General features: G+C 42.3%; 1 protein-coding gene across 1 annotated transcript in view; it reads right to left on the reverse strand.

Annotated features, from left to right (window-relative positions):
* Positions 1-25,107, reverse strand: part of LOC310901170 (uncharacterized protein) — a 45,453-nt gene extending 20,346 nt beyond the window's left edge. Inside the window, exons 1-5 of the mRNA XM_083840299.1 lie at positions 25,000-25,107; positions 20,986-21,642; positions 20,050-20,320; positions 19,351-19,498; positions 18,385-18,591 (exon numbers count right to left, since the gene is read on the reverse strand). Coding sequence (XP_083696425.1) covers positions 18,385-18,591; positions 19,351-19,498; positions 20,050-20,320; positions 20,986-21,631 — 1,272 coding nt within the window. The 5' untranslated portion in view covers positions 21,632-21,642; positions 25,000-25,107. The remainder of the gene's footprint in view (positions 1-18,384; positions 18,592-19,350; positions 19,499-20,049; positions 20,321-20,985; positions 21,643-24,999) is intronic.
* Positions 25,108-27,856: the final 2,749 nt, after the last annotated feature.

Below are 27,856 nucleotides of genomic sequence, written 5' to 3' on the forward strand. Positions count from 1 at the left end.
TCTACATTTTTTTCTTCTCACCATAAATACTAACAGGAACATTTGTAGTTTTTTTGTAGCAGATGTTAAATAATAGATACAGCTAAATATGTAGTATATAACAATACTGTTATAATTATGATGGTTCTATGCAATAAAGCTCTAAAATCTCCATGGTGATGGTGCATTATGAATGCTTTTGGGAAGTCCCAGTGAACCCCCCCCCCCGCTGGGTCTTGTTGTATGACTATGACAGTGAAATGTCCATGTACTCTTCAACACCTTCTAAACAAATTTTTCAACATTTTAAAAATAACATAATTCCATATTTACAAGTTTTTTTTTTTTATAGTATTGTTTGCACTGAATTGTTTTTATATAGGTGAACAGCCGTTAGAATTCCAGATGCCATTCCTTGGGAAAAACTCCTGCTTCAAGCATCTTTAGGCAAATGTGAAGACTTTAAGTAGCATTAGAAATTTGACACTTTGGGGAGGAGAAAATTTCCAGAAGTTCTAGGTAGATTTCTGGTATTTCTAACATCAGTAGAGCTCAGACCCATATACCCATTGAATTCACACTTTAATGTCTTCAAATTGTAATTATTTAGAAATACCCGTAAGACTTTGCTGCAAATGATAAAACAAAATTGGCAAAGATATCTAGTTAGTGCACACTGTCTCTGACAAACACATGTTTCAGAAGACCTACACTTCTCAGAGAAAGCGTGTTTACACTCATTTGTTCACAAATGCTCATTAGTATTCACTATGTTGCCACTGAAAACTGCATGTTCCTTCTCTGTGAAAAGCATCAGACTGATATCTCTGGAGCACACCAAATTTCCTGGTTTGGGAGGCTCTCAGCATCTTTCTGGCTCTACTCTTAAGGCTCCAAATGCTGGGTCAGTAGAGGTCACAAGGTCCAGGAAGAAGGAACTTTCCTCCAGGGCGTCCCTGGGCTGGAGTCCTTGCTCACATCACATGCTGCTGGGCAGGGGGAAGCATCTTAAGGTGTCCCCAGAACCTCCATGGCACTCCAGAGGTGCTCAGCGTGAGCCTGGGAGATCTGGGTGACACGGGTGAGGAAGGCCTAGCAGGTCTGCACCTGCTGTTCTTGCTTTGTGCTTCCTCAAATTCAGAAAAATGTTGTTGACAAGAATTATTGTGATGTCTGCAGAAACAAAACCTTTGGCTCCATTAGTGATTTTCTCCTGCATTTTCTGCTTTTCAGTTACTGATCTGCTTCTTAATTGTGGTAAAGTGCCAAAGGTCATGAGAGAAAGCATCTGCTTCTTAAACATCTCTCATGTCTGTAGCAGCTGCAGCCACTTCTCTGTGAACATGACATTTCATTTATTTAATTTTGTGAGGACGTTTTCTGAATGCTTTAGCACCTTAATGAGACAACACAAGCTTTTGCCAATCTCCTTTTCCTCAGTTCTCTGGCAAATTGAAGGCAAAGTCTTTTGGTGTTAAGCTCAGCATGGCAGATCTCTCACCAATGCTAATACTGCAAAGGCAGCAGAAATGCTGAAAAGGAGAAGAAAATGTTTCAGAAAATGTTGTTTGCTTGATGCAGTGTATTTCATCAGGCTGGTCTGTATTTTTTGTTTTGATCACACATCATGATGATCAAGTCCAGTTCTGCTGTTCTGTGTATTCTTCTGCCAAAGTATCAGCTACCTGTGCAGTCCGTGGCTTTTGTCTTTCCAACATGACACGAAGTTGTAACTCTAAGTTGTATGGATGCAAGCTGCAAAAAAAAAAACCAGTCTGAGAACTCAATCTCCCTTCCAACCACAGGCAGTTATATACCTGAGAAAAGCAATATCCAGCCTTTTTTTCAAGGTTCCTCCACAGTTAAATGTAAAGATAGTAACTCAGAATATCTGCACAGGGGCACTTGAGACACATTTGTCAATGCCACATTAACTTCTGTGTTCCCTAGTACCTAACAGTCAGTTGTGTAAATTCAGCATTGATTTAGCTTCTATTTTAGCTTTCATTAATTGCAGTTTGTTTGCTACTTTTACAGGAGAGCAAACAATGTTGTACACCCTGGTTTTGTCATAAATATTAACAAGATCAGTGACAGATAATCATTTCTGAGGATCAGCAAATAACGTAGATATTGTCTGTGTTGCTTTTTCCACAAAAGCCAAGGGACCTTCCACTTAGAGGGAGGTCAGCTGCATGGTGAAGAGAGAGGAGCTTCTGTTAGGGAGAAATTGTCCTTCTTCCGAGCTTGTTCAGGTTGCTCAAAGCAGCTCCCAAAGCCTGTGCTGAATCTACCAATAATTTATTCCAGAGTAGTTTTTAGATGAAAAAATAAAGTATTTCATTTTTTCAGTTCTTGAACTCGAAAAGTACTTTAAAAGCTTCTTCTAAATTTTGTCAGATTCTCATAGCACAATTTTCCCACTCAGTAATGCACAGCTGGGGTCAGACAAACATGCTGATCGCTTGGAGAACCTTTTGGCTCTTTTACTGAGAAAATGAAAAATGGTTTTCTCACAATGCTTTTTATTTGAAAGACAAATTTGAAGTTGGTAGTTAGCACTGCTCTGGAGCGGTGTTTGATTCACTCGGGGGCAGATCTGGGGATGAGACCCATGAGGATTAGGGAAGGGCGTGGAGGATTGGGGACAGGCACCAACCTGCCTCTGGAGGGAAAGGCTCCATCCCATACGCAGGTACTGCAGCAGTGGCTGAGTCCTGCTTGTAGTGATTGGAAATCATGTGGAAGAACAAAGAATGGATGACAGAAATAATACATGGAAACTTCTGGTAATCAACTGCTATGAAATATTATTAATAGCATTGCTCTTAGGAAATCTGTTTGATTTCTGTGTTTTAGTTTAGTTTAGTTTAGTTTAGTTTAGTTTAGTTTAGTTGTTTTGTGTTGTTTTTTATTTTCTACTTTTTTCAGGTGTGTTTGAGGACAACAACATTGATGGCTGTGGGAGAGCAGCTGGTCCCAGGCCTGGGGTGGAAATCAGCCACTTCAGTCAGTCAGAGGAGACTCTGTGTCTTTTGGACTCAGATAATGTAAGCAGAAGAAGATGATCTAACAAGGTGAAACATAAAGTTATTTTCTGTGTTTTCTCAATACAGTTAAATTGAATTCACATTTGCAAAACCAGTACAGGAAGAAGGGGGGATTTCCAGTAAGTAATACAGAAATGGAAGAAAACCAACAAGAAACAATAGCTTGCCCATGAGATGATGAAGTGCAGTGGGGAAGTTGTGGTGTCTAAAGTACATCACTTATAACCTTTTTCAGTGGTGCATCTTGTCCTTAGACCTGAAACATAACACATTGTTAAGAATCCCAAGTCCTTTTAATGCAGACAAAGCAAACGCATTGGAGTCGTTTTGCCTCCATCCCTGTAACACTTGATTTGGGGCTGGCTGACTTGTTACCATATTAAACAGGGTCTTTGCTGCATATCTTTAGTGGTCCATGGTGGCAGAGCTCGGTAGAAGAATGGTGGGCAGGCACTGCAAGCACTGTGCAAGTACGGCCGCCGTGCATGCTCTGCCAATTCAGGGCACAATGTCCTGATGAGAGCAAATCAAGTGAGCTACGTTCAATCTAAAACTGGGAGGTTAACATGAGTTAACCTTGACACGAATAATGGAGCTGGTGACACCATGGCTGATGACAGCAATGTGTGTGTCCAAGAAGCTCCATTAAGCAGGATCTGTGTCTTTCTTTCTGAGACTAAAACTGCCCCAGCTCTGTAAGGCTGCATCTTCCTTTGCTGCCACTTGAAGTACTATTCTATACAGGGAGAAAGTAAATTGCAAAGAATAGAGTTATTGTGAAGGTATTTCACATAGATTTAGATCGGTATCTAAATTTCCCCCTGGAAATGACCAGCTGGTAGTATTTCTGCATCTGGAGAACTGTGAGCAAGAAGGGAGGAGCAGTGGGATTGTAGTTCACGTGGTGCTGCTTGCCCCTGTAGTTAAAGCACGTTAGGCCCCTGCTGCCTTCTCAACTGACAATTCCACAGCCAAGGAAAATTAAAAGTGGCCAGGCATTTAGCACAATCAAAACAAAGAGACACACTATGGATGTCCATTAGTGATGCTATTGACCCATCCTATCCCATTTCCTATTTTTGCCTATACATAAAGCAAACTACGAGGGGCAGGGATGAAGTTACAGAGGATGAACACCTTCAGTGGCTGCTGCACATCCTTGTTCCCTATGCACGTCAGTCAGGGCAGCAGGAGGGAAGCAGATGATGGGAGGTGGTCAGCAGTGGCTGGTGGATCTTTTCCACTGAGAGGAAATCAGTAAAAAATCTTCTCAAATCAAGGATTATGTACTACAAGGGTTTCAGAACTGGAAGAAGCTGCTTTTAGTGAGTTGTTCAGAATGGCAGCTCATTGACACTGGCCAGGAATGTCCTTCATTGCTTTTCAAATGACTGTTATCTCAAATGATTGATAGCAGGCATTTGGAAGAAGGAAATGAACTGTTCCCTCCAAATCTCTCTCTACCTTTTTAGGTCTCCAAGCCTCGGGATTTCCTCCAGAAAACCTTCTGGACTATAATATCTTGGGAAGACCTAATTTTGTCTTCATTCCTGGTTCTGGCCATGCAAAAAGCTTATTTTCCTGAGGAACTCATAACTCTTGCAGTCTCTTCCAGCCATCCCAGGGTGGCCATGTTGCACAGGCTGGGGTTAAGGGCTGCATCTCTTTACAAGACCTCATAGCAGGCTTCCCCCTGGAGGTGCTGTTTGCTCTTCCCAGCTCTACCACCAGTCAAAAGCTCAAGATGTAAGGACCAATTACCAAGTGTGATATCCTAGTACTGCTTACAAGAATTAAGAATACTGCAAAGTCAACCTTTTTGCCTTGAACTCCAGTGGAAATTTCCATGTGTTTGTTCCAGTACATCATGATGCCAGTGCATGCTCTCTCTGTTATTTATGTTCTCTTTGTTCCCTAATATTTGCAGATCAGCTACCTGTATCCTGCACGCATGGTCTGATCAGCCAGCACACCATTGCACTGGTCCCAGGCATAAGAGCTGCATTAGGAAAAAAATATCATCTCAGACTGAAGCACTCAGTCTAAATCCAGGTATGATCACAAGCAATAATAATTTGGCTGAACAGAATAAAAATTTAAAAAGTGGAAGTACTAAGAGTGACATTGTGTACCTGATCTGTATGTCTGCCCAGAAAGGCAGTGGGTGAAATCCGGACTGTGGCAGGAGCCTTTAGCTATAGTAGAGACCTTAGGAAGATGTCCCAGGAGTGAAACTCTCTCTTCCCCTTTCTGAGTTTCCCCTGCAGTGTCAGATGGTTACACTGGAAAAGGAGCTATGTTCTCAGAGATGGCAAAACATCTTTCTCCTGAATTTTTCATTTTTCCATCTTAATTCTCTTTCACCTCAGTCACCTGCACAGAAAAGGTATATTCTCTACACGGGCACCAATCCTTCCATCCCTCCTCTCCGACCCCACCAACATAAGAGGTGGGCCTGGCTGCTTATTGGCCATTCATACGAAGCTGTAGATTCTCTTTTTTTTTTTTTTCTTTTAGTCTCTCTGAAGGTTTTCTGCTATGGGACACCCCAGGTTCATTCCTGACCATGGGGGCCTCTGCTCTGAGAGTTTCTCTCTGCTGATGTACAGGGTGCTGTCGTCTCTGTAAATAGTAGATACTGTACCTATCTACAAATGAGGACTAATCCTTCCCAAAAATCCTACAAGTTTCTATAATCTATGCTCAGTGATTCATGCTTGCTCCATTGCTGTTTCTTGAAAAGTTTAATTCAAAATGTCACTTTCACAACAGTGTAAACCTCATCTTTCTCTTTAGCTGTCAAAATAAGAGGTTCTTTATGCAGGGTAGATTGCCATTGCCATAGTGAGCTTCATCAGCTGTACATGAATGAATTAATCTATTGAATGAGTTAATCTATGAAGCAGATAGCTAATGTGAGTTTAATGTCCCTAGCTACTAAAATAAAACAGTATCTGCAGCGCTTTCAGAAGGATCTTGCCATGTTCATCTGACCTTTACTGATTTTTTGCACTGTTCTTATATAGTCTGAACAGGCTTAAACAGTAAGCGTACTGTTATACATTAAACAGAGCAAATAGAGTTATTACAGTAGCTGTAGAGCAAGCAGTGACAACATTGCTCCTCTGGACACACCTGATGAATGCCGACATAGCAAAACCAGCACTTACCAAGCACTCTTGGGTCTCAATGGCTCCACTGTTTCTTGCCATCTCCCAGGGTTCATGCCAGGAATGAATGGTTTTTGTATTTTCGCAAGTATTCTCTTGGACAGGGGCTGTTAAGCAGTAGCAAATACCCTCCTTCCCCTGCTTTTTTTGATTCAGTCTTCAGAGGAAAGCCAAAAGCAGTATGGCTCCAAGATCAGACATACTGAGTAAAACTGGTTTCTTTGTAACTCCTGGAAATTCTCACAAGTTATAGTGTTAGCTGAATGTGACATGCAATTTTTCATTTTTTTCTTTTTCTAAATTGCATCTCATACTTGGAATATCTACCTCTTTCTTTGAAGCTAAGGATCGCTTTTGTTCTCTTTCCTGTATCTGCTTCTTAGAGAGAGAAATTTCAGTCAAAGAATGTCAAATAACTCACCTTCCATGCAATTATATTTCAGAATCTAGAGAAATTTTAAGATGAATCAAAATCATAATTATAGCCTAAGTAGAAACCAACTGCATTTTATGTGTTTCTTTGAATAAACATAAGGAAAGACACTAAGTGGATCACAAATATCAAATCATGTCTATTTTACTCTCTTTCCTATCTGAGTGTTTGAACAACTTTTCCTAGTATACAGCTTTAGGATTAATAAACCTTTAAACCATAGTTAGCAACATGGTGTCATTACAAGCTGACCTTCAGTTAAGGCTAAGTAGGAAGCCTTTAAGCAGTACAGTGGTTGCCAAATGAAAAAGACTAGTACCCTGGATACTGCTAAAGATACCACCAGGACATGGTGCTATGTACACGTGAAGAATACAGGTTATCGTAAAGAACTTTGTATCAGAGACTCTCAGTTAGAGGAACATAGAGTCAATAACAGTGAGGCCAGTAAATGCCTAGGAAAACTGCATGCCCACATGCACAAATAACTGTGAATGCAACTGTACTAAAATTTGATAAAAATCGTGCTTACATTTGTGTCTACCCTTCTTCAGCCTTTGCAATTCACAAGTCTGATGATCGTGTCAATGCGCTCGCTGGGTTGCTACCTGCTGGGTGTCTGTGTTAACCCAGCGGCAGCCCTGAGCTGACTATCACATGGAGCCAACAGCCAGGCTCTTGTGAAAATGAATGTATACACAGGGAGCACACATTCCTTTTCTCTGGACTTCATGGATACAGATTTGCCCCTCTCAGACACATGGATTTAACCCTGTAAAAATTTCACTGGCCTTTCTTCATTATCATTGCAATGGTAATTTTCTTCCTTCCCTTCTATTTCAAAGCTCTTCAGAAACTCTCCCCACCTCTTTTATCATCTCCCATTCAGCATCAAAAGGTCAACTCCCATTTCTGATTCACTCTTGATGATCATCTCCATTTGTTTTGCCAGACAAATACTTTATTTTACACTCCCTATCCACTGATCTGCAAACCTATTTGAGATAATCTCTCTAATTACTTCTCAATAGTCTCCTTTGTACAGAGAACCCCAAAACAACAGAAACACAGTATAATGAGTATTACTTATAGTGTTGAAGGAGATGATTAGAGGGATTTATTGTTTTCCATTCTGGAGTAGGAGTTAGCAAGTTCTGATCCAGAATGAGGAGGGGAAAATGGTCTTATTTTAGTTGGGGTATGATGACTCCTTCAACATGACTGCTCTGGGGAAAATGCCAAAAGAACGATTTCCCCTGCTCTTTTCCACCAGCTGCATAAGATGCTGATATTATTGCCTGTGGGGGAATTGCAAACCTTGACCTCTCTGCCCATGGAGAGAAATATCATGGGAAGGAAAAACTCCACCTCGTACATGCCATCTGGCTCCAGGCTAAACTAGGGATGAAGCACTTCTCCCCTGCAGAGTAGACAGTTAGAGGCAAAAAGGCCCAGAAAATTTGTTTGAAAATGTCTTTGCAATTTTTTATTTTTTCCCAAGGAGAGCGAGAAGTGCTTTGCCCTCTTAATATTGTACAAAAAGTGAGAGACCAGACTGCACTCGTTTTGTCATGGCATACGTTTCTGGCCTCTCCTGGCCTCAAGTGTACGTAAGCATAACAACTGATAAAGATTTGTACTACAATGATTTTTTTTTTTTTATCCATGTTTATATAGCATTCATTCCAAAGGCCCTTCTATGCCTGTTTCATTTTCCCTTCTGTAAAATAAACAACAGAGCTTTACTGTGTCCATGGGATTTCACCACCCAGGCAGGCAACCACTGAGTGCTCATGAGGCTCACTATAATTTCTGCTCAGATTGTCCCTCATTTGGGCTTTAACTGGTATTTTGCCATCAGGAAAAAACAAACATGATCCTGGGTCATTTTATAATGAAATTCTTTGTTCAAGAGGCTTTTAAGAAACAGTGAAAATGAAGTTAAACCAAGGAAACGAGAAGTCTTTAACCATTGACTCTCTGTTAAATGGTTATTTAATATTTTTTGACCACATAAATTTTCTGTGTTTATTTATATTTTATTTTTTATTAATATTTTATTTATTTCTGTATTTTATTTCTGCAATGTCATATCTACCTTGTAACCAGATGGCTGGATTCATCAAGCAGTATCCATACTTATTGATGCACTGAAAGTTTTATTAGCTAGCTACATTCCCAGTGAAAGGCAAACATGAAATGAATGAAAACTGATTTTCTTTAAATCTGCAGCTTTACAAAAGCTAAAGTTTTCTAAGTTGTTTTTATAAACTGTTTCGGTTATTACACTGAGGCCCTTGCATGTGTTTCAGATCAGTTCTGGATCAAACTGTTTCATTTTTAAACACACAGAAATGAATAAACCCTCTGTTTCCTTGGTGCACTGAGAATTCTTCCCCTGAACCTTTACAATGTATGGTTCAGTGGCTGAGCCAAAGAGCTGGATCATGTTTAACTTATATCTAATTTACTTCCCTTCTGTAACAGCACGGGGGATGCAAGAGATAACAACCTAGATGGGAAAGTGATGGACTTTGAAAGTTTTTCCTTAAAATACTTATTTTTTCTTTTTCTTTTTTTTTTTTTTTTAAGTTTAGAATTGTTGATGTCAGCCAACTAATTTAAAACTTATGAGAAGATTTTCACACAACCCAATTGCCACCTGCAACCCTTATGCACTACCAAACATCCTTACACCAGGCTGCCCACAAGGTGGGATATTCAATTGTTCAAAACTGATCCCATGAGGGGAACAAATCCTGATGCTCTTTCTCCTGTCCCCATCTGTGTGCATATGTTGGCCTCCTTGGCAGGGCTGTAGAGGGAGGGAGCAGGGACACTAGGAGACCCAGCATCTCAAGCTTGGTCGAATGCCATCTGTTCTGGGGAGGAATCTATTCCTTCCAAGTAATCTGTTCCATCAGGGTCAGGTTGACCATTTCCTAAACAGTCGCAGCACTTCACTTACTGTTTTTTGTTTGTTTGTTTGTTTTTTGTTTTTTAGGTCCTAAGGTGAATTTCAATGTTTTCAGACTGCCCCTCACAGAACAAAATAGCTGATGCTCAGTTTGAGGTACCTTGCTCTTGAAAAAGCATTCAACAAAGAGGAGCATGAAGGCACTGTGCAGGCAGTGCACATCACAGACCCCGCAGCAGTTTGAAAAAAAAAAAACAAAAAGACTTTATTCTGAAATTAGACAGAAATTGTAGATTTCTGTTTCCTTTCTCAGTGCAATATTTAAATGCTAAAATCAATCCTGCCTGCAGCACAGTTGATACGAATCTATAGCTCGAATTGACTTCAAAGTGGCATGTATGAATGCAAAATTTTGCTGTAAAAGTGATGTACTTGCCTAAAGGCTCAGAGATTTAAGAAATGAGGACTAGGCAGTTTTTTGGAAAGCATCAAAAGAGTTAGCAATAATTACAGTTTTAAAGAACTGAAAACCTGATGGTGCCCCTTTGCTACAAGCCTCCCTCTGCACATTGCCTGTACTGCCACATCTTTGAAGAAATATAGCTGGCAAGAAAACCCCCTTGACTCTGTAGATAATATTGGCTAAGTCAGCAGATTTCGCAGGGACTCACAGAAAATTCACTGCTTGACTTGTCAGCCACCAAGGAGCTCTGGGTGTTGCTAGAAATAACTTCTGAGTCACTGAAAAGCTTCTGACTTTATCAAAGCCAAAAACCTTTGGAGCAGTTCCGTGTGGTTTGGGTGGATTATTGGGACAGGAGATGAAGAGTGTGGAAAGGGTGCTGCACCCCGGGCAGAGGAGGTCCAGGAGCTCTTTGGATGATCCTTTGATGCCAGCTCAAGAGAAGGGCTGGAAGTGGGGTAGTCAGACACTTGAAAAAATTGAATCAATAACATAATTCAATTAGATTCAGTAACAGAAAATGAAGCATTTGGTTTCTTATGTAGTTGTTGACAAGTTTGTCTCATCTGCAATGGCAAATGATATGCAGTCTGGCTTCTCTGTACTGTTTTTTCTCTGACTCTGACTTTTCATTATTTTTAGAGCGTGCATCTGAAGACTCCTATCAAATGTGCAATGTAAAGCACAACTCTTAATAACCAGAGTCATGGTTTTGCTTGGGACAGAGTTAATTTACTTTGCAGCTGCTCACACAACTCTGTTTTGCATTTTTGGTGAAAGCAGTGGTGATAACACACTGGTGTTTTTAGTTGTTGCAGGGCAGTGTTAGCACAGAGTGAAGGACTTGTCAGTTTCTCACACTGCCCTGCCAGCGAGGAGGCTGGGGGTGAACCAGAACCTGGGAGGGGACAGGGCCTGGACAGGTGTAGTGGGTTTACGTGGCAAGGTTTTGGTAGCAGGGAGCCATAGGGGTGGCTTCTGTGAGAAGGATCTAGAAGCTGCCCCATGTTTGGTAAGGGCCCCACTGCTGACCAGAGCGGAGCCAATAAGTGATGTTGTTTTGTGCCTCTGTGAGAGCATATGTAAGACAGGGGAAAAAAACGCTGCGCCACATAGCAGCTGGGAGAGTGAGAGGAGTGAGGAACAGCCTGGCAAGCGCCAAGGTCAGTGAAGAAGGAAGGGGAGAGGTGCTGCAGGCGCCGGAGCAGAAGTCCCCTGTGGCCTGTGGTGAGGACCATGGTGAAGCAGGCTGTCCCCCTGCAGCCCATGGAGTACCACAGTGGAGCAGGTTTCCACGCTGCAGCCCGTGGAGGAGACCACGGTGGAGCAGGTGGACGTGCACCGATGGAGGCTGCGGCCTGTGGAAGACCCCTGCCGGAGCAGATTCCGGGCCGGACCTGTAGCCCGTGGAGAGGAGCCCACGCAGGAGCAGGTGACCTGGCAGGAGCTGCTGCCCGTGGGGGATCCAGGTTGGAGCAGTTTGCTGCTGAGGGATGGACCCCGTGGTACGGACCCATATCTGGAGCAGTTCTTGAAGAGCTGCTGCCTGTGGGCAGCCCACGCCGGATCAGTTCAGCAAGGACTGCATCCCGTGGGAGGGACCCCACAGCACAGGGGACGAGAGTGACTGAGAAGGAGCGGTGGAGAAGAAGCGCCATAGACTGACCATAACCCCCATTCCCCCATTCCCCTGCGCCGCTCGGGGGGAGGAGGTGGAAGAGGGTGGATGTAGGGGAAGGTGCTTTTGGTTTCTTCCCTTTGTTTCTCACTTCTCTAGGTTGTTAGTAATAGGTAATAAATCTTACTGTCTCCCTATGCTGAGTCTGTTTTGCCGGTCACGATAATTACTGTGCGATCTCCTTGTCCTTATCTCAACCTTTGAGCCCTTTTCATCGTATTTTCTCCCCATTCCTCTTTGAGGAGGGGGAGTGAGAGAGCAGTTGTGGTGGAGCTTGGCCACCCACCCAAGTAAAACCACCACAACAGGTGACCCGGGCTGACCACAGGGATATCCCATACTGTGTGACATTGCTCTGCAATAAAAGCTGGGGTAAAGAAGGAGAAAGGCTGGACATTTGGAGTGATGGTGTTTGTCTTCCCAAGACACTGCTACATGTGATGAGTGAGCCCTGCTCTCCTGGGAGTGGCTGAACACCTGCCTGCCAATGGGAAGTAGCATAGGAATTCCTTGGTTTGCGTTGTTTGTGTGCACAGCTTTTGCTTTACCTAGCAAACTGTCTTCATCTCAACCCATACGTTCTCTCACTTTTACCTCTCTGATCCTCTCCCCCATCTCCTCTGGTGAGGGTGAGCAAGAGGCTGTGTGGCACTTAGCTGCCTGCAGTATTAACCCACAACAACCAGTACATATAAAACGTCTAGAGTGAAACTGGAGTTAGACAAGTAGAATAACTGTTCTCTAGGGATTTATGACCTCTTCAGGGTGGCATTTACTCCCTGCAGCACTTCAGTAGAAATCTCTTGGTCTTTCTTCAACTGGTCTGAGCATCTCGACTGATAAAAAAACTGAAGATTATGTACAAACTTAAAATACCATGTGAGTGAAACAAATATTTTTAAGTGTTGTAATTCAGGAGTAAACAGTAAAGCTCTAATACTGGAAGAATGAATTACAGAAATTTTAAGGACTGTTTTGCACTGACATAGAAATCTCCCTTCTTCATTCCAGGCATCAACATTCAAAAAAGCATTGGAAAAAACTTTCTGCCTATCCTCTCTCCTCATTTACATTCTTTTCTGCTGCTGCTTCATTCTTTCCATCCAACAGTCGAAGATGTCTTCCTGGCCTTCTTCAAACTACACGTACCCCTGTCACCTTGCCTTGCTCCTGACCCCCAGTCTCACAACTTCCCCTCAGCCTTTCATTCTCCTCTAGTACTTTTCCCATGAGACAGCATATCTTAAATGTTCTCATTCAAAGAAAACCCAACCCTGCCCTTAATTCAAGTCTTTCCTCAACACCTTCCCCTTCTTCCCCTGTGGTTACTAATCATTTTTCTGTACTTACAGTCATTAGGTAGAAGGTGTTCTTCTTCCAAATCCTCTCCTAGACCAGTCCTGGAGGAGCTCAGGCATGCTGAGGTGGCTCAGAGGCCAGGCATGGGACACACAGTGCTGCAAATGGCCTTGGCACGAGCTGGTCCCACGGTCACACATCTTGGTGTTGTCCCTGGATCTGAAGCAAAGCTCTGACCCTGGGGATCTCCCATCTCCAGCAACGCTGGATGGTTTAATGTTTGTCTAACAGCCATGGGTGGGAATGTGTGTGGGCCTGAGATGCTGATGAAATGGGAAGGCACTGGCCATGCCATGAGGGGAGGCTTTCAGGTCACCTCCTTGATGAGCCGCTGAAGCAGTGGCAGCTTTGGCCATCTCAGGATCTGATTGTGGCTGAAATATGCCCTGTACCTGTTGTGGTTTAACCCGGCTGGCAGCTAAACACCACACAGCCGTTCGCTCACCCTCCCCCCTCCCTCTCTGGGATGGGGGGAGAGAAACGGGAAAGTGAAGCCTGTGAGTTGAGATAAAGACGGTTTATTAAGACAGGAAAATAATAATAACAATAATAATAATAATAGTGATAATGGTAATAGTATTAACAATAATAATGTGTAAGAAAACAAGTGATGCACAATGCAATTGCTCACCACCCGCTGACCGATGCCCAGCCTATTCCCGAGCAGCCGGCCCCCCCACCCCGGCCAGCCACCCCTATATATTGTTTAGCATGACGTCAGATGGTATGGAATACCCCTTTGGCCAGTTTGGGTCAGCTGTCCTGGGTCTGTCCCCTCCCAGCTCCTGCTGCACCCCCAGCCTGCTCGCTGGCAGGACAGAGCAAGAAGCCGAAAAGTCCTTGGCCTGGTGTAAACACTGCTCTGCAACAATTAAAACATCAGCATGTTATCAGCGCTCTTCTCATCCTAATCCAAAACATAGCACCCTACCAGCTACTATGAGCTACTTAACTCTGTCCTAACTGGAACCAGGACAGTACCATACAATGGCAGCTCCCCAGGCTGTCACCAGTGTCCCCTGGCTCTGCAGAACAGGCAGAGTGGGGTGAGCAGCATCCATCAGTGCTTGTGCTCAGTTCACCATCCTCTGCCAAGGAGATGCTGGGATGCTCCCCAACTCTCCGAGCAAGGAAGATGAGTGCATTGGCCTCCTCCATAATCTCATGGAAGTCCTTTTAACTGACCTGGACTTGAGGTCCTCTGATAAAAAAATGCATTACCTTCCTTTCAGGGCAGTTGAAAAAGTGATACCCTAGTAAATTGGGAGGTACAGAAACCCTACAGAAAATAGGGACTTGAAAAGATAAAGAAGAGGAAAAGGCTCTGAAGTAACAAGCTGTTGTAGTACACTTTTAAAAAACAATTTTATCTTATTGAAGGACAAACCTTGTTAACCTTCCTGGGCCTTTCTACTTAGGCATCTGTATGTGTTTATTTATTCAATAGGTGCAATTCAGGGAAACCAAGAGTGTTCAGTGTAACTTTGGATAGTGTTATGCACTTTTCAAATCTCCCTCCCCACTTAGGGCTGACTGTGGGCAGTGCCAGGTCAGGCTCCCTGTGGCTCTGACAAGAGCAGTGCTGTCTCTGAGCACTTCAGTAATGCCCATTTTCTCTGACAGGGCCTTGACACCAAAAGTAGCAGAGTGTGGTGCTTAGAAAAGGCACAGGGAGACCTGCCTGTCAAAATCCATGCAAAATGGAGGCAAACCACTGTAAAGTTAAAAGAGTCCAGTTGTACGATAAGGATGTATAGCAACATCTGTTATCATTTCAGCTGACCAGAGAAGTCATCAAGGATCGAAATCCATATCCTTGCTTCTGGCTAAGTACCTGTAGGTACTGTGCTGGTGGAGGATGAGGGGAGGTGTGTAATCCCCCTGGGAACACAAGGGCACAGCAGATCAGCAGTCTGCTCCGCGTGCCAGCTCCAAGTTTTCTCTCCCTTGTTTCAGCCTGCCTTAAGCATGAGGAGCACCAGGATGTTGAAGTGTGGGTCAGGATTGCTCTTCCTCTTCAGAGGGACTTTACACCCCCACCCCTCTTTCCTCATTGTCCCACAAAATACAAAGGCTCTGCAGTTCGCTGGTGTTACCTTAGCCCATGGAGACATTTTTCTCTTGGTAGAATATCAGTTTCAGACAGAGCTGATTCAGGCTATCTACAGCTGGGCCGCTGTGCTGCCTTTGGTTTTATGCTGGTCTTTTCAAACACCTGTAAAATTCTTACTTTTTCTGCTAAATTGTCTTGTTCTTGCTATATCCACATAGTTTCACCATAGCACTGAAATTCCTCAGTGAACCTGTTCAACACTCCTGCCCTCTTCCAACTCTTTAAGCACCTTCCCCAAACCCATCTAACTCTTCAACAAAGTCTTTGAACTTTACTGTTTAGTTGAGAAGTCACTGGACTTTGTTTTGAAGTTTTTTTGGGTGGTTGTTCTTGTTGGTTGCTGTTGTTAGGAGGTTTCAAAAGTATTGCTGGGAAGTATCCTCTCAGCTGAAATAATTTTTCCATCCTCAAATAGCTTTTACTCCATAGGGCAGGAAGTGGACTTGCATTATTTTCTATAAGAAAATCTCACAACTCTTACAAGAAGAGGATTGTGATTTTTCACAATGGTTTCTATTTCAGATACCTAATATTTACAACTAAAAAAAAAAAAAAGACTAGGTTTTTTTCTGGTTTTAATTTTCTAGAAGTGGTGGAGGGAAAGGCAAGAAATGTGGTAAGATGAACAGTTACCTATTTTTCTTCATTTTTATCTTTCCTTTAACATGTCCCAAATAGTGCAGTTAACTGCTAACCTAAATCCCACCACTGCCAAAGCATGTGAGCAAAAAACGTGTAGCTGTATGAGAAGCTCTGGATAAAGAGCCTAGTAGTTTGGCAGCCCTGTGTGGAGCTGAAATCCCTGGCTTGGCTCCAGCAGCAGAGGCTTGCTTCTTCAAGCGCTGTTGGAACAATTGATTTTATTTTTCTGAGAGTGAAAATGAATTAGACAAGTAAAACTGACTAAGCCAGAAAACAGTCTACCTATTTTCAGTAGAGCATTTTTCAGACATCATTGTATTTCTTTCTTTAAAGTCTAGAGACAACGGGATAATTATAGAGACAATATTTTGTGTTAAGTAAATCTTTAGGTCTCTGTGAATAGGTTGACTGGTAAAATTTTTTTGCCTGTGGGTCTGGGAAAAGGTCTGTGCTTGCCCACATGAAAGGCCCTATTATCTCTCACGACATATGTGCACATTCCTGTTTCCTTCCATCCATATGACCTGTCAGGACTTTCCCAGACCAAGCCACAACAGCAGAAGCATTTCTGACCCAGCCTTGCCAAAAGCTGATACCCTCCAGCAATGGCTAGAAGCCCAAGGTCCTCTCAACTCAACTTTAGATTCCTGTCCCTCCTCAGTTGGAAAGCAGAGTTTAGACTGGGAAACTGTTGGTGGAAGTATTGTTGCTGAGTTTAGGCTGTGTTTGTGAAGCATGTTGTGTCCTATCACTTCTTAATGCTGAGATGACACAGTAAAAACAGCAATTCAAGACAGTTCATAAGCACTATCAAAGCATTCTATGCCTCAGTTAAACTGCACCACCATTAGAGAACCTAATGTTATTTTAGGATTGTGTTTGTGGAACCACCCTATTCCTTCTCAGGAGGCTGCAAAGAGTTCAACTTTATGAACACCTAGAATATTCAGAGGGGAGGACTGTTGTCAGTCACCTGCCTGTATATTCAATCAACAAGATTGGGTGGCAAATTATATCTGGCCCAGTACCTTTTGAAGGCAAACAGTTTGGAAGAGCTAGAAGAAGAGGTTTTTTTGTTGTTGTTTGTTTGTTTGTTTGTTTGTTTGTTTTTAGTAAGAAGGTCTGCAGATTTTATGGCTCTATGGCATCCAGAGGAAGCTGTAAATAACATTTAATGGAAACAAAGGAGAAGTTCCCAAGGGAGGTACCTGGTGGAGAACAAGCATGCAGCAACATCTGAATCACGGAAGACCAAAGCTGAAGAGAGAAGCTACAGCCAAAAGCCAGGCTTTAAATCAGGCATCATAACTTTGGATTTGCTGGACCACAAAACCTTATTAAAAGGACAATTGTTTAAAAAGACAACAATTAAATTAAAAGGACAACAGTTGTGCTTGAGTCACTAATGTGAACAAGTCACATGAGAGGAAAGAACTCAATGGCTCCAGGAAAGCTGGAAGCCAGATGTGGCATCCTGTTATTGCCAAGTAATTCATGTGGTCTGCCACCCATCACCTGTGCTTCCCCAGAAGATGACCTCAGGAAGCAGGATATACAAATTAATTTAGCAGTATATTTTTCTTTCTTTCTTTACTTTTTCTTTCTTTCTTTCTTTCTTTCTTTCTTTCTTTCTTTCTTTCTTTCTTTCTTTCTTTCTTTCTTTCTTTCTCTCTCTCTCTCTCTCTTTCTTTCTTTCTTTCTTTCTCTTTCCTTCCTTCCTTCCTTCCTTCCTTCCTTCCTTCCTTCCTTCCTTCCTTCCTTCCTTCCTTCGTTCCAGCACAGGCAGCAATGGAATACAAACAGCTTTGTGCTTGGAGAGCACAGTAAATACAGTTCTCCTAGGGAGCCCAGGTGTTACTGTACGTGCACAAGACCTTTAAAGAGGACCATTCATGCAGTGACATTCAGCTTTCAATGACACGGAAGCTAGATTCTTGCCCAGCCAGAAAAGTTGGGCCCCTTCCAAAGAAAATAATGAGGAATGGAGATGGGATCAAGCAATTTGTGCTTGTAGGAAGCAGTGGCTGGGCTGGAGGGAAAAGGATTATTCTGAACCCAGGAGCTTCCATCCTCTAGGCAAGGAAATATTTCATGGGTTCGTGTTTCTGTTTTCATCCTTAGATACTGAATATATTAGAGGTTTCAGAGAAAAAGAAGACTTCTGGAATTCACAGTTCAACAGAAGAGAAGGAATGGAAGTTTCCTCAGATGGGGATAGATTTGTGGAGTTTCTGAGCTGAGAACTGGACATATAGGACATGAGAGACATAGGGAGATTACCAGCCAGGAGAAGGAGGGTTTACCTGCATGCAAGGGTCTGTGGCACCAGTGATGAGTGAGCAAGGCAGGGAAATATTTGTCTGTTGAAGATCCCACGGCTGTGTTTGTGCCCTGGGATATTTCGTATACAAGGCCTACTCCCACTTGTCTCCAGCTGTCTATTGAAAGTAAGGAATAACATCATGTAAAATTGTTTTATTTTTTAATTAAGGATCAATTCCAGTCTCTTCTTGCAAAGAAGTCACTGGGATGTGCACAAGCTCTCTTCTCTGCTCTATGGAGTACAAGTGCTCTGGCCTAGCCTTCCTTGACAGTTGGGTTCACAATTTTCCCCATGAAGAGGATGCTGTAGGTGGTTTTGTCAACAATCAACATCAGGAAGGGTCTGTTGAATTTGATGACATGAGGAAGAGGGAAAACTTCAGACAACCGTACCAATTCTATCATGGTCACTGCAGCTGCCTCCGTACCATTCTCATTAACATCCACCTCAGCCTTGTGAATTGCCTGTAAAGGAAATAAAGATTAAAATTTCGGCACAGAATAGTGAGAAGCAGCTGGGGACAAACTTGCTTGCTTTAACACTATGAGAAGGAATTTTCAAAAGAAAGCACAGAATGAATGTAGAACTGATGTGAGGAAGATTCTCTTGTCCAGTTTTTCCAAGACAAACAAATTTTCCTGAGTTAAGGGAGAATTTTATTTACCACTCTGGCAGAGTCAAGCTTGGCTGCTTGCAGAGACTAAGCAGCATGGAGAGCATTTATTGTTCAGTTGTTTCTTTGAGTAAGATTTTGTCCTTAGTATTTAACACCGAGGAGGAATGTTTTCATTTTGCATCAATTTATGTGTATGCAGAAAACCTCTTTCTGCTAAGAGCTGACAATAGTGACATGCCAATTCTGAGGTGATCAGCTAATGCAGTAATGAAAGGCATATTCATAGAATAAGACTATTCTCAAATTTGTATAATGACTTTTGTATTAATTACTTTACACCAGATTTTTGTGAAATTATTCACATTATCCTTTCCAACTCCATTCTCTTCATCAGGGACTTTAAAGTGAATTTGTAGGATTGTTATGCAGGAAACAATTTAATGCTAACTCTAAGAACAATAACCATCTAATCTCTAAACATCTTTTATTACCATAAGTGAGCCATGGCTGAAATCCAGAAGTCGGATCAGTCTATTTGTGAAGATAAAACCAGCATGTAAGCGGGGCAGGCAAATTTCTTGGTCACCATCCCTGCTTGCATACTTACCTTGGAAACCATAAGGCGGTCACCTTCTGCCACTCCAGAGAGGTCAGCATTGTTACTGAACACATCTGTTACACCCATTTTTATAAATAGGTTCTTGACATCATAGGAGCCAGAGATGGAGAATTTTGGAAGGTAAAGTTCAATTGGTCTTTAAAAAAAAAAAAAAAAAAGTGAGTTTATAATTGCAAGATCTTTCAATGCAAGGGCTGGTATAAGAGGTACACATCCATCCCTACTTCCTGTGGAGCCTAGGTCTGGTTAAGACAGTGATAAATTCCCCATTAGGGAAATAGAAAATGAGGTACCTCTCTTACCAGCCACAGTCTAATCAGTGGTGCAGGGACACAGTACTAGTTTCTGAAAGTGACTGCTGAAAAGCGTCATCCAGATGCTTTCCAGAAAGAGAAATTTCCTTTCAGATTGGATCCTCCCTTGTCCAGCTGGGCTGCTGGGTGCAATGTTCTCAAGTGCAGGATCCCCACAGGTGGCAGTGCTCGCACTGCTGTGTCTGGAGGAATTGAAGAGAGGGTTCCTCTAATGTATGAAATCTGATATCTCCTTTGAGGTAAGGGATCTGTGCAATGCTTGCTCCTCAGAGTTGTGTTTAGCTACTCCTTGTGGCATCCTATGCTTTGCCTTGCCTGAATGAGTAGTTATGGTTTGTTCAAAGCTTAAACAAAAGAGCAGTCAAAAGATTACCTTTCTTCAAGTGATTGGCTCCAATTAGACACTGTGTCTTTTAGCAGAGCATCTTCCACCTGCTTCATTGTCCCTTCATCAGGCAGAACAAACAAGGCAGCAACATCTCCTTTATATGGCATTTCTACTACCCAGCAAGACAATTTCTCATCCCGATGGATATTATGGAGTTTGCTTTGATACATCATTTTGACCTTAACAGAATTCTTGGCGTCCACAAAGAAGTCGTCATCTCTGGTGCTGAAACTCTTGAAAGGTTGTTCCCAGTAGCCTTTCGATAAAAGAAAGAGTATAGAATTGAATAAACTGTAAAAGGGATGAATAAGTGCATGACACATTAGTTGATGCTCAAAATATTATATTTGAACAGTAAATTCAACAACAAGCCTATCTCAATTTAAGGATGTTTTTTCCCTGGTCATGGAAAGAAGATTTGTATCATTTCAATTGTTTAAATAAAAATGACACAATGAAAATACAGGTTGAGGAAAAGACCTGAGCCTTCATCTGCTAATTCGATGGTAAAACCTCTGTGAATCCCATTATATGGGCTCCAGGGTTATTGCTTTCTTTTGTGCCATCCATGTTTCACTTTGACCATGTCCTGAACAAAGAGCTGTGCCTTTCAAAAAATGATCATAAGCTCATCCCTTCTGAATATTTTCAGCTCAGAGCCTGACTTAAAATGATATGGGATTGATTACTACTTCCATCTTTTGTTCTTCCTTCCTTTTTTTTTTTAATTTCTTTTTTCTTTTTTTACTTATAGAAGATGATTCTTCATACCTGTCTTTCAAATATTTCCTTATGTCATTTAAAATTAGATGATAGATTAAGTTCACAATGTGAAATATATATATATAGATACTTGTTTCTTAGGTCTGGACAGACTTCCGGAGCTTATGTGTACAACTGTTACCAATGTTTGTCACTCACCTTTAAAGTAAACATAGTTAATCAGAATCATCAAAGCATCTGGACTAAGATTCTGCAGGAAGTCAACAAATTTGCCATGGGTTTTTGTTTTTATATAGTTATTGATTTCATTTACAGCCTTTTCAGAATTCTGGAAGTCGCTAGAAATAGCTTCAGAATCATAAAAAGTTGTGACATCTTCCAAAAACTTTTGGCGCAGTTTCAGTTCATTATTTATGAACAGGGCATTGCCCATACTCAGCTGGACCTCTCGGTGAGGATCATTCAGCAGCTGGAGGAGTCTCTGAAAGCCGTCATGGATCTCCCTCTCCTCCAGCTCTGTCAGGTTGAAAGCGAGGCATTTGTGCAGTTGACTGAGCGTGTGTGCTCTGGCGCCCAGGGAGAGCATTGCAAAGGCAGTGGAGAGGCTCAAAGGAGAGAAGAAAACGTTCTTGTTACTTTCCTCCTCTGTGACCTGCTTGTAAAATCTAAATGCAAAGTCAGCATTGCTGGGGACTATCTTGAGGTGAGGCAAGTTTCCACCTTCAGCAGGGGAATGAGGTGTGTCTTGCTCCTCCTGTTCATCACTGTGATTGGGTATATGAAGAGCCTGGACTTGAAGCCCAACAAGCACCAAAGACAAATACAGTGCAGACTTCATTTTCATTCTGAATGGTTCTGTTAAGGAAAAAAAAAAACACAAAACAAACAAACAACAACAACAACAACAACAACAACAAAAAACAAAAAAAACTTTTAGATCTAGAGAATGTTACATTTCCTGCATAAAAGCAGTTATATTATTCAAGATACTGATTTCCAGATATCGGTGTTTACGGTTACTGCTCTGAATAGAAGTAGTTTTCCTCTTGGCCTCCTGGCTAGTCCTTTTCTAATCTGTTCTGTCAGCTTCTAATCAACAAGCAAAGAAAGATACTAATGTGACACCACCAGAGAAGAATTGATATTGTGTAGGTTTTTATGAGGTATCACATTTGAAACAGTCCTTGCCTTTGGCACGGCCTCATTGCATTTCTAAGGTTATTTCTAAGTGCATGGCTGAGTTCACCTGTTGCTCCCATGCATTCAATAAGCACTTTAGCAGAAGAACTATTTTTTGCTGAAGTGTTTCTGAAGTGCCCGTGATCTCATTATGACTTCAGCTGCACCTGAATTTACTCCTCTGGGAGGAGTTTGGTGTTTTGGAATCAACTGAAGATGAATATTCACTTGGGACTGTATCTCCCAATCATCCTGCCACTGTACCTAGGAGCTGTATCAGTGACTGAATCCTGCTCCTGACATATAACATGCTCCAAGAAGCCAAATTTCCAATTACAGAATCACAGAATCACACAGAATCACAGAATCTTCTAGGTTGGAAAAGACCTCCAAGATCACCTAGCCCAACATTTAACCTAGCACTGCCAAGTCCACCATTAAATCATGTCACCAAGCTCTACATCTTCACATCTTTTGAAGACCGCCAGGGATGGTGACTCAATTACTTCCCTGGGCAGCCTGTTCCAATAGTTCACAACCATTTCAGTGAAGAAATTTTTCCTAATATCCAACCTTAACCTCCTCTGGCGCAACTTAGGGCCATTTTCTCTTGTCTTACCACCTGGTGCTTGGGAGAAGAGATCGACCCCCACCTCGCTAGAGTCTCCTTTAAGTTAATTGTAGAGAGTGATAAGGTCTCCCCTGAGCCTCCTTTTCTCAGATGCTCCTCATAAGATTTATTCTTTAGACCCTTCACCAGCTTTGTTGTCCTTTGGACACGCTCCAGCACCTCGATGTCCTTCTCGTAGTGAGGGACCCAAAACTGAACAGAATAGTTGAGGTGTGGCCTCACCAGAACCAACTACAGAGGGACAATCACTTCCCTAGTCCTGCTGGCCATGCTATTCCTGATACAAGCAGGATGCTGTTGGCCTTCTTGGCCACCTGAGCACACTTCTGGCTCATAATCAGCTGGCTATCAACCAAGACACCCAGGTCCTTTTCCACCAGGCAGCTTTCCAGCCACTCTTCCCCCAGCCTGTAGCATTGCATGGGGTTGTTGTGCCCCAAGTGCAGGACCCGGCCCTTGGCCTTGCTGAACCTCATACAGTGTGTCTCAGCCCATTGGTCCAGCCTATCCAGATCCCTCTGTAGAGCCTCCTACCCGTGAGCAGATCAACACTGCTGCTCAGCTTGGTGTCATCTGGGAACTTACTGAGGGTGCACTTGATGCCATTTTCCAGATAATTTATAAAAATATAGAAGAAAACTGGCCCTAGTACTGAGTCCGGGGGGACACCACTTGCAACTGGCCTCCAGCTGGATTTAACTCCATTCACTGTGACTCTTTGGGCCTGGCCGCCCAGCTGGTTTTTAAACCAACAAAGTGTACACCCATCCAAGCCATGAGCAGCCAGCCTCTTCAGGAGAGCAATGTGGGAAACAGTGTCAAAAGCCTTACTGAAGTCTAGGTAGACCACATCCACAGCCTTTCCCTCATCCACTGAACACACCACCTTGTCAGAGAAGGAGATCAGGTTCATCTGGCAGGACCTGGCTTCCATAAACCTGTGCTGACTGGGTCTGATTGCCTGGTTGGCCTGTAGGTGCTGCATGATGGCACTCAGGATAATCTTCTCCATGAGCTTCCCCAGCACTGATGTCAGGGTGACATGTCTGTAGTTTTCCAGGTCCTCCTTCCATCTCCTCTTGTAGACAGGCATTGCATTTGCTAGCTACCAGTTGACTGGGACCTGCCCTGATAAATGATGGAAAGTGGCTTGGCGAGCCAACTTTCTCAGTACCCTTGGGTGGATCCCTTCTGGCCCCATAGACTTGTGTACATCTAAGTGGTTTAGCAGATTGCTAACCATTTCCTCATGGATTATGAGGGCTTCTTTCTGCACCCTGTCCCTATCTACCAGCTCAGGAGACTGAGTACCCACAGAACAATTGGTCAACTACCTCAGCCTTTTCCTCATCTCTTGTCACTATGTTTCTACCCACATCCAATAAAGGATGGAGATTCTCCTTAGTCCTCATTCTCTTATTTATGTATTAAAAAAAAACATTTTGTATTGTCTTTAACACCAGTAGATAGATTGAGCTCCAGCTGGGCTTTGGCCCTTCTAATTTCCTCTCTGCACAGCCTCATTTATAGTCCTCCTGAGTGGCCTGCCCCTTCTTCCAAAAGTCATAAACCCTCTTTTTCTTTCTGAGCTCCAGCCACAGCTCTCTGTTCAGCCAGGCAGTTCTTATTCTGCGCCAGCTCATCTCTTTGTATGTGGGGACAGACTGCTCCTGAGCCTTTAAAATTTCCTTCTTGAAGAGTGCCCAGACTTTCTGGACTCCTTTGTCCTTCAGGACTGCCTCCCAAGGGACTCCGCCAACCTGTCTCCTACACTAGCCAAAGTCTGCCCTTCCGAAGTCCAGTCTTTGTTTTCCAAGGTTCAGAAACTATTAATTCATGACTGCTGTGTCCAAGACAGCCTCCAGCATCTGCAAAAGGTTTGGTGGGGCACCATCCCTAGTTGGCTCACTCACCAGCTGTGTCAGGAATTTATCTTCCACACAGTCCAGAAACCTCCTAGACTGTTTCCTCTCTGCTGTGCTGTATTTCCAGAGGACATCTAGTAAGTTGAAGTCCCCTACAAGAACAAGGGCTAGCGATTGTGAGACTTCTCCCAGATGTTTATAGAATATTTTATCTGCCTCTTCAGCCTGAGTGGACAGTCTATAACAGACTCCCACCATGACACCTGCCTCACTAGCCTTCTCCTAATTCTTACCCATAAACACTCAACCCTGTCATCACCACTGTCCAGCTCTAGACAATCAAAAAAATCCCTAACTTACAAGGCTCCCCAACCCCCATCTCTCCTTCCTAGCCTATCCCTTCTGAAGAGTTTGCAGCTATCCTTTGCAGTACTTCAGTCAAGAAATCATTCAATAATTAATATTGTGTAATAAATGGCAGAAATTACAAACAACAAGGATTCAAAGTCTTCTTAGAAAGTATAGTATGGTACTTACAGTGAAGTTTAAAGAGTCTGCTGGACCTCTCTTTCACGATGCTCCTTCCCTATTCTTCATTTTGCTGGCTAGTATTAAGTCAATGCCCACTGGTAAATATTAAACAGAGCAAATAAGATTTATTTGCAAGGTAAAGACTGAGTAAGCTATTTATTTTTTTGGACATCAAACATTGCAAGTCTATTTTCCTGTCATATAAACAAAATAATCCCAGCATCTAGGTCTCTGAGAATAGAGCAAGAGCAATGGCCTTGCTATTCTTATGCTTGAACTAAACTGTGGACAAAAGAGCTTTGCAAGGCAGTGTGGCAGAGCAGTCATAAATGAGCTTTAGAAAACAGAATACTAGAAGAACTGGTAATCTAAGATAGGGCCTGAATAATGTCTGGTTTTAAAAAGGGTGGTGTGTCCTACTGAACTCTTTGCATGGGACATCCTATGCCAGGATGCCATCTAACTGGGTTGCTGAAGCATCAGTAAGTTTTGTCAGGAACAGCTCAGTTTCTCCATGTTGCCTTGCCGTTCATATTGCAGATATACACTAACTTGTGTTCTTTGAAGACCTCACTAAGTTATTACATAAATGATAGTCAGGCATAGTATTAGGTAGATTTTGGAGAGGCCTTTGATGGGTATTTTGGAAACTACAGAAACAGTAGATGAAAAGCAAAGTATCAGCATGGCTTGAAAAGCAGCCAAAATATCATAGAACAAAAGAGGAGACTTTTTTATGGCAAAATATTAGCTGAGGGAAAGAGATATCTTCTTACTCCCTTGCTACATATGCATAAGATAGGCAAGATTTATATACATATTACATGTTACTTACATTGGGATCCTTCTCAGAGTGAGCTGAGATAAATAGGCACTACTTAACTATTTACAAGGTTATTTAAGGATGAGATGAATGACGCTCATCCTAATAAGCAACAACTAATTATTTCCATTCAATGTACATAATTTCACTCTAAGTAAATCTACAACTCACACATAAGAATCTACCCAACGTAGTTACTCTTATGTCATTGCTATCTCTTACAAGCAAGAGTTGGTCAGAATTTTGAATTTTGAGAGCTTTTTTCACACTGTATACAAGTACCCAGAAAGTTTATCACAGTGTTACTTAAGGTGATCAAAGTTCAGCAGGATCAAGTATGCTGTTGCTTAACTCTAGCAAAGACAAGTTATTTTTCTCAAGTCTAGGCTTGTTAGCATAGATAGTATGAATCTTTCAGCCCATCCCTAATACTTGGCTAACCATTTGAAGGATGCTACTGTTTTCAGGGAGGAACTGCTGAGAAGAGCAGAGCTTCTGCAGCAATTCCTCTGTTTTCTCCCAGGACATGCAGTAGCACTCAGGTGTCAGGAAAGAGAGTGGGAAGTTGCTCCTGTCCCTGCTCACCACTCGCAGACCTTTTCTGACTCTGGCCCAAGTCTCATCCTAGGCAAGGTTAAGAACATCAGTCTCATCAGGGCCATAGGTGACCATTTTTGTCTGCAAACTTTGAAGCAATCAGGTTCTCCATGTTTTCAGATCAGCATGTTTAGTGAATGCACCAGCCACACCTAGTCCTGTGCAAAGCTCCCCTAGGTACTAGGTGCCTGAAGAAAAATAGATGCTTTTGGAAAACACAAGTCTCTCCTGTTGAATGCAATGGAGAATGAGGGTGAATCACCCCACATGGGTATCACCAGCATACCTGTCAGATTGCAGAGTCTGTGGTATCCCAAAGACCATAAAGCTGTGTTTTGTTTTTTGTTTGTGTTTTTTTTTTGTTTGTTTGTTTCCATTTTTCTATGCATTGGTGCAAAAGTCTGCACCGAAAATCCTGTACCCAGAATGGATGTCAGTATGAAATATGAGGCTAAGCTGGAAAGTCTGTGCAGAGTTTTGCAGGAAGGAGAACCGTGCAGTGTAAATTTGCAGAGCAGGGTACAGAATCCCTGGGTTCTTTGAGGAAAGCAGTGGCTGAGATGGAAGAACTCCTGCTCCAGGAGCCAGGGAATTCTTACAAATGACTGAAAGAAGTGCTTTTCCAATTGGCCTGATAACGTGGAAGTAATTAAGGCAATAATTTAATTATTTCTTTTCCTACTGTCAAGTGAGGAGCCAGTAACTCTGCTGAGTTATACATTGTGTTTTGGTTCCTCCTTACAGGAGCAGTTTTATCCCATATCAATAAGCTACTCCAGTCCGTGCCTGATCATCAAATTATGATATACCAGCTTTGCAAATTATATTTCTGGGTTTTCCAAGGCAAAGGATTTTTGGAAGAAAAACATCAGCAAGATGGTAATGACAGAGCAAGGGAAATGTGGACTTGTTGCCTTATAAAGATGTAGAACTGAAGGTCTGTCTGCAAAAGTTTAACTAAATAAACCTCTTGACATAAATAGCTATTAATATCAGGAGACTAGCATCATTGCAAAACTGCTCTAACTGGAATAAAAATCAATTCCTCCCAGTAATTTTATCTACTTCTCTCTGAAGGGCATCCCAACTCTAATCTCCATGTATCTTGCAAATACTCAGACTTTTTTGTTGGATAGGGACAGTGCTGCTGGCTTCAATTCCAAAACAACATGACTGATAGAAGGAAAAAAAAACAAAAACTGAAGGCTAAGAAGAAAGTCTGTGACAGAAGTCAGAATAGAAACTCGAACACTTTGTTTTCTGCCTCTAGTTAATGCAACAGGAATCTCTGAACTAAAATTTCACAAGAATTCATAGCTTGCTAGATGAAAGTAATATAAACAGAATAAAATAATACTACTATTTTCTTCTGTTTTATCTCAGAAGGAAATAAAGTTCTTGTATTACCAGGGTGTGATTCTCAAAATAGGCATTTAACTTCAG

This window comes from Anser anser (genome assembly GCF_964211835.1).
Source record: "Anser anser genome assembly, chromosome: 5".
In the NCBI taxonomy this organism is placed as follows: domain Eukaryota; kingdom Metazoa; phylum Chordata; class Aves; order Anseriformes; family Anatidae; genus Anser; species Anser anser.